Here is a 14788-nt window from a genome sequence, read left to right as displayed (position 1 = left end):
ACAATAGCGTTGTTGTTGTCAGCCTCTGCACAAAGATTTGGGTGGACCTGAAACGGACCTTTTTTTTTCTTTTCATTTCCTGGCTGTCAAGTTATTTTGTCTTGGCATGTAGCTGTGAGATCTCAGTAGAAGCCATGAAGTCATTCTCTTTAGTTCTTGAACTTGGATGAAGAAAGCACTGTTCTGGAAGATCCTAATTTGTCAGAGGCGTTGTAAAGGCATTAGTGTAAAAACCAGGTCTCTCAGCAAAATTGCCGTGCACACACGTACATTGTTTGATGCCGTTTCATGGATGGATGGGACTTGATCAGCAGCACCTGGTCCTTCTATAACACAGAACGTCAAAAGTGCACCTCAAGTTGGCTACGACAACAGCAAAAACCGCCGCCCTACAGCACACAAACAGTTCACAAACAGAGAGATAAAAGGTAACTGGGAAGTGGGTTACGGCGCTTATGTTACGGACAGAGGTACTGTTTGTATAGTGCCTGTTTCTAACACCAGCACACAAACAGCGTCAGTTCTTCCTTTTAGTGATCGGGGTTCATAGTTTGCGAATTGTTCTGTGTCCAAAAATTGTAAACACATTATATGTATTTAAGTAATATACGTACCACTTGCGCTTGACCCTGTCGAACTGCCTGCAGCTGTAACACACATGAAAACCAATCATGTCTACCACATTCCACAAAAGTCACAGGTTCAGTAACAGTGAAAGTTTCATGATAACGCGTCCGACAACGAGAAAAGTCAATCACGTTCATATGAATGACATCACTTGAACTTGTTTATTGTATTTTATTTATCTAGTTATTAATGATAGGTTAGGGGATACCTTACGTTGTACCGATTTCGTCTTTTGCTGCTAAGTTACTCACGCGCAAGAGTGACAGACCCGATTGGGAAACTACATAGACATTGTGACTTACTGTCGAAGTTGCTGGCTCGCTTTGTTCGTGGAACACTGTCGGAACGGCGTCAAGTTTCAATTCGTTCCTTTTTTGTGTCAATCCAAGTTGCACTTCCATGATGTTCTCATCCAGGTACACATTATCGGTGAAATGCGAGGAGCATACACGGACAGCATGAACACTCCTTGCTTCATCTGGATACCCGCTAGTGATGTAGCTGCTTCCAACTTTCGCTTCGTCTGGGGTCTGGCTGTAGCTGTATCCTTGGCGTGCGAAATCAAACATCGAGGTTTTCGAAGGAAGTTTTCCTGGAGTCGGGAACGCTGCGTCGGTTTCCAAACGACATCCCACGCGAAGGATGCAAGCGTAGCGATAGTATCCGAGTCACTAGAAAGTGTCACATGTGAATACGGGCGACGTGCCGGAAAAAAACAAAGCAGCCCCAGACTTGGCGGCAGACGACAGCGTCCTTCACAGCGGATTAGCCAGATTCGACCTTGCGTCACGCGATGTTGTTCGCGCTGGCGCTTTCGAGGATCAAAACGAAACCGGATCTTTTAAATTCGATTCCTCATCACCCGGTCCGTTTTGGAAGGAGAAAATTTGGCAAAAAGCTCGTGGTAGTGTACCGAACACATTGGTATTGGATTCGTAACCACGGTTCCGGATGCGACAGTCCCTTTAAAAGGAAAGGTCTGCTTTGCTGCTGCGCTTTGTTATCGCCCGATAGCAATCCTTCCTTTTTTTAGCAAAATTTTTGAGAAGCTTCTCGTAAGTTGCCTTGACAGTTATATTGTTAAATTTGATATACTGTCTGTAACCCAGTTTGGATTCAGAAACAATTCGTCTACAGAATATGCCGTATTACACTTCACTGATAGGATTAAATTTGCAATAGCTAACAATCTATTCATCGCCGCGGTACTTATAGACCTCAGTCAGGGTTTTGACACTCTCAATCACTAAATGTTAATGTCTAAATTGAACAGTTACGGAATCTGTGGTCCTACTAATGTCCTAATACATAACTACCTTTCTAATCGACATCAGGTTGTGATTCTCTCCACCAGCAATTATGAATCAACGTGTCCTTCAGCGTTCCATTCTGGGCCCCTTCCTCTTTTTTATATATAAATGATATTCCATCCTCTCTATATCATTCTAAATGCATTTTATACGCCGACGATACCATAATATCTCTCTCTGGAAAAGATACTGAATCTCTACATTCTAAGCTTTCTTCTGATCGAAGTGGTGCGATAATAATAGATTGAAAATACTGATAGAATAGAATTATTAATAGTAAGAAAACAGAGGCTGTTGTCACAATTGCAGTCTTAACCGCCGTTACCCGACCAAACCGCGGATATTGCGAACTACACTTTGTTAAAATGGCTAGGAAGCAAGCGAGGTGGTGAAGATGATGCATAATGTAAAAACCCCGAGTCTAGGTAACACGAATGGACAGACACAAACACGAAGTCCCAAACACAGCTAAAAATTTTACTTCACATACAAGAAATATGTACCGACAGAGGGAAGAGAAACAACCAGTTGATGACAAAATCGGCCTTGAACAGACTGCTCATTCCCCCGAAATGACCTCCTATTTTGTCCTAAACTGGTTGTTTCTCTTCCCTCTGTCCGTATATATTTCTTGTATGTGAAGTAAAATTTTCAGCTGTGTTTGAGACTTCGTGTTTGTGTCTGTCCCTTCGTGTTCCCTAGTCTCGGGGTTTTTACATTATGCAACACTTTGTTGTTGTCGTAGTTTGTGACATGTTAGCAGTGACCACGTGATTGTGACACAAGCGCCAGGTATATTGTGATTACGCTGTATAGCATGAAAGAAAGGGGCATAATGCTAATTAAAAACCTTAACAATCATTAAATAGACGTACCGTCTATTTAATAATTGTCAAGGTTTTTAATTATTTGCGGAAAATGTCACACGGCAGCCAATTTCAGGTTAAGACGTCTGATGAAAGTGTGTGTGTCATTTTACGGAATAGCGCGAAAGGTTTTGATGTGTGCAATTTGTTTCCCAGAAAAAAACTCACATAAACATGGCTCCGCGCGTTCACTCTTAAAGGGGCACTAAACTGATGGTCGTACTTTGTCTAAAAAACTACACAGAGTGAAAGCAGGGGTTTCATTCTACCTGAATATGTGAGTAGCTCAAGTGCTTAAGCTATTTAAAAAGCAGATCAAAAAGCGAAATAAGTGCAACTCTCCCCTTCGTCCAAACGTCACTCGGCTACAGCAAACGGGGCAGACTCATCTCCGAATGACGTTTTGTGTCGTTAACCAATCTTGGACTCCCACAAGGTCAGCTGCGGGGGAGAACCTGCCGAACCTGTTTGCTGTCGCATTGTTGCGGCTCCGTGGCTGCGGAAGGGTTTCACTTCAAAGAATAAGTGCGGCTTATAAAGAAATCTCATTTCTATTAGTGAAGGCGGCCGGAAAAGATGTACAAATAATACGTTGTGGAAGGACATTCCTCGTGAATGTAGTGTATTAGCTCTGAAAAAAAAAAAAAAAAGGAAGAATACTTATTCAAAAATGCAGCAACATAAGTGGTGGCCCGCACGAAACGTCAAAACGACGTCGCTCCTATTGTTGTGAGAACTTGAAGGGCGGAGCAAGTTCAAGAAATAGTGCGCAACGCGTTCTGTAATTACTGCGCTACTTGCGGTATCGTAGCCCTTTATTCCAGAGCCTGTACAAAATGATCCTTCTTCGTCGTTGCCCGAACTAGAATGTTCTTGCAACCTCGCGCTCGAGCCGAGCCAGCAAATCCTCTTCCTTCACTTCACTCATACAACACAACACAACACTGCTATGTCGTTGTCGACCTTCATAATTTAAGAAAATATGTTTCAGAGTTAAATGGACATATTCCTACTGATACATCATTGCTCTTATGTCGGTTTAGTGCCCCTTTAACTCGCCACTCCGGGTATAACGAGGATACCACGTCACCGATGACGGTACAAGGAGAACTCGTTCTGGTTCGCCGGTCAGTGGGATTCAGCGCCTTGTCCCTTTGCCGCGGTAAACCAGTTTTGTCAGTTCTCCCGGAGAATTGAGGATAGAAGGAGCGGCCGAATCATGACCGAGCCAATAGCAATGCTTTTTCAGAACCCCGAACAGCCGAGTACTAGACGACAGCGGAGTAGCAGACAACATTTCTCTGGACCAATCAGCGAGCGTGATCCTTTTAGCGTCAGCGCGAGGTCCCAGGCAGATCACAGGCTGGTACTCTCCACCGCCGTTGCGCACGGTCGCTTTTCGCGGGGTACTTTAAATTCAATTTCTGCAATAATTATAACTTTGTGGTGTGAATTACTTCGAATATTGCATCTTACTGGCCTACTTAACAGATTTTTAGGAAGAAAACAGGGTGTTAAAAATGACTTCTGTGCTACTTTAAGGCAACCGTCCATTTCCTCGATTACCTCGCGAAACCGAAGTAGCCAAGCTCGGGTCCCCATAACCGCGTTTAGCGGCGTAACCTCCGTTTGGTCGGCCGTGTGACTCCGCCAAACCGCGATTACGTGTTACCGCGGTTAGCGCTGCCCGTGTGACAAGGGTATTAATCGTTTTCCACTGCCCCCAAAAGAAACTACCGCCATTGTCAAACCTTATATTAAATGACCATGCTCTAACACCCTCCCACACTGTCACCTTCCTGGGAGTGAAAATTGATTGTCCTTGAGGTTCGATACACATGTCTCTCACATTTCCCGTCGTATTGCCCTTGGTACACACTGTATCATTAAGGTTTGTCATTTTTTACCACTTCATATAGTCGTCTCACTGTATCATGCTATCACTCATTCGCACCTTTCTTACTGCATCATTTCTTGGGGTTCTACCTATTGGTCGCATCTTTCTTGCCTTTGGCGGATTCAAGCTCGTGCTTTACGTGTATTTACTTCTACATCCCTTTCCAGTAGTACTCAACATCTCTTTGATTTGCTTTTACCGCTACGTCAAATGCATAACTTTCGAATTTTGTCACTCCTGTTTAAGCGTCAAAATTCGTCTATTAACCTCAGTCATGTTATCTTGTGTACATCATCAATTGCGCTACCGAAAGGTTTTCTTCCAGCGGCAATTTTCGTTTCCCGCGTCTAGACGACCTGCGCCCCTACGTCATCGATTACGTTTCACCGCCGCGCAAAGCATGCTGGTGGGCACCAATCAACCTTATCAGGCGACGCGTTTTTCCCGCTTCTTGCCCACCACAGCAAAATATAACCTCGAACCGGTCTTCTCGTTACGTCACATGTTTGTGAACAGAGGGTCGTCTATTACAACTAACTATAAACAAACTTTCTCTTTCATTGTCATTTCTCTGTGGAACAATACCACCTGGTGATGGTGATGTGATAAAGAAAAAAAAAATGGGGATGTGAGTCACGACCAAGTCGAACTGGCTACCCCAAGACACAATTTACCACATGAAATAAAACTATCACGGTAATTTCCCAATTTCGTTCTTTGATTAAAAATCACATCCTTTTACAGTCTTCCCCACCTTAGCTTCTTTTGGAAAACAAAAAGAGATACAGGAAATCTGTTGCTGGTCACTTGTCTTTTCGTCACTCGTTATTTGTCACTTCACTTTATGCTTCTATATATTATTCTGCTATTGTGTATTTTTAGTTGTTATTTTGTAACATATTACTATCCGGTATATTTATCTTATTTTCTTGTTTATTTCATAACTTCTTGTAGTGTGCTTCCCCTCATTTTTATGCTATTCAATATTATTTTGCGTCTTGTGTTGTTTCACCAGGGGTGGCCCAATCTTTTAGCTCTGCTACTGGGCCCTCTATGCCAACTTGTTTTTGTATTTCAATGGGAAATAAAGGAAAGAAAAGGGAAAACGTAACGTGGATTTATCAAAATTCTGACCTGCTTCTCATGACGCACCCTGTACACACATACAGGGTGTTTCACCTGCTCATAGTACTCTGGGATCCTCTTTAATAAATCTACTTGGCCGAAAATAATGGGGCAGAGTATAAAGTTTCCATCGATGTGCATCTCTGAATGTGGGGTCACTGAAGACTTCCGCCTCTCCAATTATGTGACGCTTGTTTCGAGACCGTCTGGTGCGAAAAGCGTCCGCTCGTCGCTTCGTGCGCTCCTCTATTGCTGCAACTCGCAGAGACAGAGGGGCCTGGAATTGGCGAGTACATCTGTTGTACCGTTCGCTTGGGCCGCATGGACACCTCTATCATTTCGTTCTACCTCCCACCCGCAATTTCCTGCAACGTGGACAACCTTGTAGCACTTCTAAACAGCCTCCCCGCTCCGTACATATTATGCGGCGACTTCAATGCGCTCGTCTAGCTGCGCTAGCAGAGCGAATGGACCTCTGTTGTCTAAACGACAGCTCTCCAACGTTCATCCAGTCTACCCGTATGTCATCGTGTTTGGACCCTACAGTTGTATCATCGTCGCTAGCGCACCGCATATCATGGCTGACTGGAGCGGACTCCCTTGGGAGCGACCATCTTCCCATCCTGGTCCACCTTCGTGGTGCCATGGGTCCCCATCTCACGCACAGCGTCAAGAAGACAAATTGGACTTATTTTCATGCGACTCTCGAAGATATAATCGTTCGAGGAGAAGTTGACTGCGGGCCCAATTTCTGTCAGAACGTCGCTAACGTCACGCGTTCTGCCACAAGGGACAAGGGGGGGGGGGGGTATGTTGAATGCAAAGTTACAAAAAAGAAAAGGGAAGGGACAAGGGAGTACTGTGTACCTATAAAGTTCACTGCGGCCGACGACAAGTATGGGCGACTGCGGGCAATTTGTCGTCGTGCCGAACGAAGAGCTCGTCGTTCATGTCTTCCCTGCCATGTCGCTGAGGCTCGCTGTATACAGAAGGCTATTCAAAAGCATTTTACAGGCTTGCAAGAGACAGCTGGAGAAGTTTTACGTCCTCTCTCTCTCCGCGGACGCCTCAGTCTCGAATATGGAGTGCGGTCAAGGGCCTATCTGCACCTGTCCTTCAGCGGAACCCTTTCATGTCGTTGTCTGTGGCCACCGCGCGCTCGGAAGTCGAGATTGCGGATGAGTACTGTGTAAGCCTTACTGCAACGTCTGGGGCGGTGCTACCCTTGGCACCCGACATCCCTGTAGCACTCTAGTCGTCGGAAGATCCAGCTCTTGATGTTCCTTTTTCGCTAACAGAGATGATGGTTGCCATCTGAAACTCCCCTGCTCACACTTCTCCTGGACACGACCAAATTACGTACAAGGCGCTTCAGAACCTTCCTCCGATCGCTCATGAGATTCTTTTGTCCACTTACAACGAAAGTTGGCAGAGTGGCACTGTCCCAAACGACTCGAAGCTGGCATTGGTTATTCCGTTGTTAAAGCCTGACAAGTCCCCACACAATCTGGACGGGATCCGACCAATAGCACTTACTAGTTGTGTTGGGAAAGCTATGGAACGGATGGTGCACTCACGGTTGAATTGGTATCTTTGGATCTATACACCCAAAAGGATGGTGTTTTCATACGTTCGTCTGTTGCACCGTTCTTATCTGAAATCTATTTAGGTTGCGTCGACTCTCATTTAAGTGCTTTTGTAAATTCGTGTTTGCCTGACACTGTTTTGGTGGCTAGATACGTTGATGATCTGATATTTATGTCTCGTTCCCGCTCCTGCTTGGTAGAACTGCAACGTGTGGCTCGTGAATCGGCCCCCGAACTAACATTTACGGAAGATCATCCTACCGACGGGAAGTTGGCGTTTTTAGATTTGACCTTACACTTCAAAGGTGGGTTATGCTGGGAATATGGTGCATCAAGTAAAAAACCCCTCCTGCCAAGAAGGAGTTGCCATTCTAAGTTGGTGAAAAATAGTTTGATAAATTCTTTGATAACCAGTGCATTGACCAAATCTTGCTCGCATTTTGTGTTCAGTGCTCTCAAGCTACAGACTGCCAAATTACAAAGAGCAGGATATGAGTTTAAGCCAATACAGCACAATCTACTTGCTCAGTTTCAAGCTCGCCCGAAACGCTTAATGGAAGAAAATGAGAAAAACAAGAAAATTGCAGTAGTTCCGTACTACCACAGGATTTCACATAATTTGAAGGCTATGTCGAATGAGATGGGGGTCCGTCTCCTCTTTAGGAACGACTTCAGGTTAGATCGTTTAACGCCTTTTTCAAAACCAGAGTCTGCCTGTAATGTTGAACACAGAACCATCAAGTTTGTTCCTCGTGCAAAAAATGTTGTATGTAGAATCCCGTTAGTTTGTGGCTTTGTATAGACCGTTTACAGCAGCCAGTTGCTGCGGGCGCTAATAGATGGCGCCACAGTAGCCACGCCATTGCTTGCCTTCTGCGAGTGCCTGTGTGCCTTTGCCTATGTGAGTGTTTCCGACCTTTTTTGCCGCCGTGCTACAGTTCTGTGCAGAATGTGGAAAAGCAGAGAGAAGACTTGTTCCGTGATTTAGTGTACAAACTGTGACAGAGGTATGATCGTGTGGGACGAAGCTGTTTGTTAAATTCATGAGCCGTCGCTATACAAAGACTGCCCGCGTTCGAGGCCTTTTGCAATGAATGGGTTTCCACAAAGAGAGACAAACAAGCTGATTCGACAACAGTAGTAATCGAATCTTTAGAGGAAGGATTTCAAACCAGGAGAGTCAGCGAGGGTAAGTAATGCAGCCCTCAAAGTGGCGCAGCACTGCATTTCTGTTTGAGCCCCAAACTCCGCTGTAGGCGTTGGCTGCTGCTTGTGAGAATAAACTTCCCCCATAGTAGCAGGGGTCACGTTCCTTGCAGTTGAACGGTTCTGTGTACATGCCTTGTCAGTGCACGAAGCACTCGTGAGCCCCTTGTTTGTCGCCTCTACAACATTGATGAGCGGTGTACAAATATGACTGCACCTGCTGCTCAAACCCGCTTTACATGTGCATGTTGCCGCCAAAGTGGGCCCGAAGCGAGTATCTGTACTACACGTTCTTCTCACTGTTTGTGTCGACTTGGTGTCGGCCCTTAAAATTCATACACCATCTTTGCACTGGCACAGTACTACATCGACATGGCAGCTGCCAAACAGCTTCGTTCCTTTTGCAAATTCTCTGTAGTTCAGCGCAGGCTTTCCGTCTCCCTCTAGGTCGTTGATCATGTGGTTGTATACATCTGAAATCAACAATAAAAGTATGCTACTTCATAACGACAACATAACAGCCCTTACATGCATATCTTTCTCAGGTAGTTGTACCGAAACTCTTGCGATAAAAAGCAAGAAATCACGATCTTACGATATTACATTATGAACGTACCCACAACGTAACGTATGCGCAACAAAAGAAGAGGGAAAAAAAAACCCCGCCGAAATATGTAGTAACTCGAGCATAGTGGGGCCGATTATCTGGGTCGCACGAGGACAGAAATATCACTCTAAATCAAGCAAATGCACTTACCTGACCGTTGAAGCTTCGGCCAAAGCCTCGTGTCATCCTTCCATCCGGAATTCATTGCAAAAAATTTAAAATCGGAGAAAGCGTCTCTGGGTTGCACCGCCGTACTACGTGCGTCGTGCCAACAGGCAGCCGAAAGAGAAGGCAAGCAGTGGCGCGCAAGGTCACGTGCGCTAAGATGGCGGCGCCCAGATAACTCTGCTGTAAACGGTCTATACATAGGTCAAACATCTCAATGCGTTAACCAAAGGTTGGGCCAGCATAAAAACAGCCCAGATTCAAATTTGTCGGATCATCAAGAATCTGTAATAATTGTTAACCCCTGTGGTCCCAGACGGCGGTGCTGGCGTAGGAACCAAACAGGCGAAAACGTCTTTTGAGAGAAGCGTTGGCCATACAGGGTGTGGGCAATGGACCTTTTCCAGTTGGACGTGCGACGCATGCGCGAGCAGCGCCCCGCGGCCGCCATCATCTTTGGTGGCTCTCGGTGGTCAGAATAGCACGGCCGGGGCGCTTTTGGTTCGCGTATTCTGTGCGAAAAATGCAACCAAACGATGCGCTGCCGTTGGTTGCACAAGTGCATGTAGCTCTTGCTGCCTTATTTTAGCCTTCTTATCTTCAGCTTCATGGGTTGTTTTTGTTCGTCCACCACATAAAAGCCATTCTTGTACCGCTGAAAGGGCACACACCCTACCCATTCTGTGTACAGAAACCCTAGGGATGTTTAATTTGTCTGGTACGACTGCTGCCTTGTAAAAGTATACTAGGCCCTCATGGACCTTGTTCCACATTTCTTTGCCGTTATCTGAAGGAACATCCGCCATAAACTTGCCCATAAACACATTCCTCATGCTAACCCACTTTTTCACGTCCAAAAAGCGGTCCAAGAGCCTGGGTTGTTCACCCTAGCCCGTTCGACCACTTGATAGGTTTTTCTGCTCTGACACATAGTGACTAAACATGCCATATATGATTTTCCCCATAATCCCCAACACTTTGTCAAATAATAATTGATGTCAGATAATAAATATTTTTATAGATAAATAAAATAATTATATGACATTTTTCGATGATTTATTCGCGTCGAATGTGGACAAATTTTAGCAACGTATTATTAATGCTTGTATTTAACTGACCATTGTATAGGAGAAAGAATGGTTTTGGTCTATTTACTTTGTACATATGTTCAAGTGAATCTAAATTTCCTCTTCCAACATACATGTTAGTGAAGAAGTCCTTCGTAACCTAGACAATATAAGCCGGGGAGCAGATCCTTGTACTGTCTTTTCTTTTCTTCTTTTTTGATAGCCTGCATGTGTAGGGACCCACAGTGCAGATGCATACTCTAAACAAGGTTGAACGAAGGTTTTATATGCCTGACAATTCAATATCTTTCGTTGAACCATGGCGAAATTTCCCTCTGAGCATCCACAGACTTTAAGTGGCTTTCGCGCATATATGGCTATCCCATTCCAGATCGTTCCCTTTAAATATGCCGCCAGCAATGAGAAGGGTGTCCAGAGGAAGCACGGATTATTGGCTGTGCTCAACATGAGGCCATTTTCTTCAATATGTGTCCTACTGGTACGCCGGATTGTTCCACACTGTTCTATTCAACTGTTCTGCTCGTGAAAGACAAAGATATGCAAATAACCCGTAGTCTCCCCTCTTCAACGGAAAAAGCAACGAAAAAAGAAAGAAAGCAGATGACATTGGTTGCCTGCTCATTACGCTCAGAGAGTACCGTCAAAAGTTACAGAAAAATAGGTGTGAACAACACACTGAACTCCCTTCGAAAAAAAGTATTTAGAACAAACGGTGTCGAACAACCGGCTTTCGACCAAACGGAGTTCGATCAGATGTCTCCAATCACACGGCGTTTGACCAGAGGAGGAGGAGGAGGAGTGTCGTTGGGAGGAACCCGAGAGGTCTGCCTGCATGATTAGGCGGCATGTTTCTCGGGAAGGGAAAGGTGGTGGAGAGGAGGAGAGGAAAGGGTGAAGTGGAAGACCGAGCGGAATCCGCTCGGGGGGAGGATAGCTGCGTCCATGGGCCGACTTCAGGGGAACTGTGCCGGCATACGCCTATTACACATCTGAGGGAAACCCAGGAAAAACCCCAGACGGCACAGCCGGCCCGCGGATTCGAACCGCGGACCTCCCAGTCTCCAAGCGCACGCGTTACCGCTGCGCCACCGGAGCTGGTGGCGTTTGACCAAATGTGCAGACACCGCGCGTCGCGCGAGCCACCAACCGTGTTTCCGACTCGTCCCGCTAGAGGCGCTTTTCCGCTCTGGAAAAGGTCCATTGTATTAGTGTGCCGTCTGTATGTATCCACCCGGCCTTCAAGCGCCTCCTTTGACCTCCTTCAACTCATTTTGTCCTCAATTCCCTATTCCCCTCTCTCTGTCTTCCCCCGCACCGTCTACATGTTCATGAAGTTCGTTGTTATCAATTAAACGTCTTGCTGGTTTTGAGCCTTTGTGTTTGTGTTTGTTTACGTGTCTTGCCCATCGCTCAGGTTTGCCTATCATGGTATCTCAAGTCTATTCGATTTTTCCCGGAAGTTATGGCTGGTTTTCGTCAAAGTCGGTCTGTGACGGACAACATCATCGACCTAGTGGCGGCGGTGCAACAAGCGAAGTCCGAAGGCAAACTTACCGCCGCTGTCTTCCTTGACGTGAAGAAAACTTACGACAGTATTTTCCACAGCGCTTCCAGTCACTTCAAGAGGCCGGCGTGGGAGGTCGCACGCTCCTCTGGGTTCAGGATTTCCTCACTGACAAACAATTTTTTGTGCGCTCTACTGAGGGTGATAGCGCCGTCTACCCTGTGCAGCGTGGCGTCCCACAAGGGAGCGTTCCGAGTCCACTTTTATTTAACGTCATCATGACTTTACTCCCAGCACAGCTCCGTAGCCATACTCGTATCACCCTCTACGCCGACGATATGTGCATGGGCTTCTGCTATCCGCCGCGATACTCTTCAGCGTTGTTTGCAGCAAGCTCTGGACACCACGGTCTCCTATATCGCGGAACGCGGTCTTTCCCTTTCGTCAAGTAAGACAACAGCGATGGCGTTTACGCGACGCTCTCTTCACAAATACCCAATACTTGGGGAGGGCTCTGCTCTGCAGTTTGTCTCCCACGTCCGCTATCTTGGAGTGATAATTGACCGCGGGCTCACGTGTGCACGGCAAATTTGGGCGATAGGTGCAACCACAAACAAGTTTGTCAATGTCATCCGGCATCTATGTGGATCATCCTGGGACCCATCCACTGCTGACCTCCTCCAGGTCCACTCTTCGTTGGTCCTCGACACCTTAAGAAGGGATACGACCTCCGGCAGCCCCATGTATTCTCTATGGGCGAAACAATGCGATCTTTTGCAGCTAATACTGAACCGATTTGGACCAAAATGGCCTTGTTCGATAGATTTTCGAATTTCAAACAATTCGCATTGAAGACATTTGCAATTTTTTTTGCAGAAGTATTTAAAAGCTTACGAAAGCTGCAAAAAATTTATAAGTTCGTACTGTCGCTTTTGGAAGTTCGTAGCTCGTTTACTGTAGCACATATGTGAAATGTAGTAAGTAGCATTTTCGCAGAATTCTTTCTTGAACATTTTGGTGTCCGTGTCGTGTCTGTCCATGCCTCCAGTTGTTCCCAATATTGAAAAAAACTTAAGGTATGTACGGCTCCATGAACTGCCCCGTCTTGCCATCGTACAGGAACGCCACATTGCATAGGTGGGAAGTTACTTTTATTTTGTAGTGCACTACCGTTACTCACTACTTCTTTCAAAAAGTAACGCGTTACGTATTCGTTACTGTTGCGGTAGGAAGTAACGCGTTACTAACGCCGTTACCTTTGCATTACTTCACCAGTTGTCCTTATAATATGTACAATTTTTGGTTGAGTCACATAAGTGCATTCCGCATATCAATATAAGCAATGTTGGGCACAAACAAGGGTCACGCATGAACACAACTTACATGTACGATTTCTTGCAACACAGAAGTAGTTGATGTTCAAAATTTTCATCTGTGAGCTTCGCACGTTTGACTGAGAGGACGCCCAATGACCAGTGAGTGCTCTTTGTCAAGGTTGATAGAGACGGTGACCTCTTATCTCACACAGTACAAATCCAAACAGCCAATCCCTTGGTACTTTGTTAGTTGTTCAGAGAGTAGAGGCTATTTTGCTGTCACTTTTGCCCCATTCGTCCGAAAAATACCAGAGGGAGTGAAAAACAGAGGGGGTAAACAAAGGTGACATCTCAACCAGGGTAGGTCAAGAACCCTTCTTTTGCGTTCTTCGTGGGTGCCGATGTGACCTTCTTGTCATTGTTGAAGATCAATAGAAAATATCGGGGATTTTCCGGGATTCTGCAGGCACGGTCCTCGCTCAACCTTTCAAGTTTAGACGATGAAGCAATGTTCCCGAACACGCAGTAACGCATAACGCCGTTGCGCGTTAGTTATTAAAAATGTAATGGCGTTACGTTACTCATTACTTTTCTCCCAAATGTAATGCGTTACCATATTTCACTACTCGAATGTAACGCGTTACCGGTAACGCACTACTTTGTAACGCGTTACTCCCCACCTATGCCATGTTGTCGGTCACAAGAGAACTTCATATCGTTCCGCGGAATGCAGACACTGTTCTGGCACCCTATCCCAGAAGGGGTTTTCCCGGCAGCGGAAGCGCCAAATTGAGGTCGTGAAACCTGTTTGGAGAGATCCACATTGGGTAGGTCGGTGTAACATAACGGGAAGGCCTTGAGAATAGAGAGAATAGGCGGCATAGACCAGGAAAACTTTGCTACAGAGCCTGCCAATGGACTTACACAATATTCGTCTCGCATCGCATGCACTAAAAAGAACGGCAGGGTTGGGGTAGGTGAGGCACAGTGAGACCGAGTGGTGTTATCATTCGCTCTCCCGATGTGTTGAAATTGAAAGACAGTTTTCTTTTTTTTTCTTTTTTTTAATGAGGCAATATCAAACAGTCGAAGAATCCACGCAGAAATTGACTAACGTTTTCAAAAGAAGCTCTTTCTCTATCCCCAGCTGTAAGATCCACCCCAGTACACAAGGGATTGTGCCAAAAAGTGGCATACGCTGGACAAGGTCATACGAAGTAATTTTAAATGCATAAAAAGCATTTAGTACATTAATTCCCAATACCTGTCCTGAGCACAGCGTTGTGGAACTACCTTATGTAGCAGATGTAACTTTTCGAATATATATTTTTCATTTCTTGGTGGCTTCTGGCTTTCGATAGTTCGGTCTTCCGAGTTATCGGTCTCTTTAGTTTTCAGCCTACAGAGTGAAGTATGTAGTCTCACACACAAATACGTCGTCAGATTAATGTCTTAGATCAATATCTCGTAAGTGCTCGTAAGTGTCCCAGG

At 45.5% G+C, this 14788-nt stretch overlaps 1 protein-coding gene across 1 annotated transcript; it reads right to left on the bottom strand.

The window, feature by feature from the left end:
- Positions 1-212: 212 nt before the first annotated feature.
- On the bottom strand, positions 213-1411 carry LOC135395560 (uncharacterized). Its single transcript, XM_064626696.1, has 3 exons — positions 930-1411; positions 615-647; positions 213-326 (listed from the first exon to the last, which is right to left on the bottom strand). Exons 1-3 carry the CDS (start codon positions 1194-1196, stop codon positions 243-245), a joined length of 384 nt encoding a protein of 127 aa, XP_064482766.1. The 5' UTR covers positions 1197-1411; the 3' UTR covers positions 213-242.
- Positions 1412-14788: the final 13377 nt, after the last annotated feature.

Source organism: Ornithodoros turicata, chromosome 5, assembly GCF_037126465.1.
Source record: "Ornithodoros turicata isolate Travis chromosome 5, ASM3712646v1, whole genome shotgun sequence".
Classification (NCBI taxonomy): Eukaryota; Metazoa; Arthropoda; class Arachnida; order Ixodida; family Argasidae; genus Ornithodoros; species Ornithodoros turicata.
The sequence above is the reverse complement of the archived record's forward strand: the minus strand, read 5'-3'. Positions and strand labels throughout refer to the sequence as shown.

What these genes read in the sequence shown, in the direction of transcription:
- LOC135395560 (XM_064626696.1), bottom strand. Translation starts at nt 1,196, where the DNA reads ATGTTTGATTTCGCACGCCAAGGATACAGCTACAGCCAGACCCCAGAC. An exon ending in GCGAGCCAGCAACTTCGACA is followed by an intron (nt 648 to 929) that starts GTAAGTCACAAT and finishes TGTGTGTTACAG; the next exon opens with CTGCAGGCAGTTCGACAGGG. An exon ending in GACAGGGTCAAGCGCAAGTG is followed by an intron (nt 327 to 614) that starts GTACGTATATTA and finishes TCTGTGTTATAG; the next exon opens with AAGGACCAGGTGCTGCTGAT.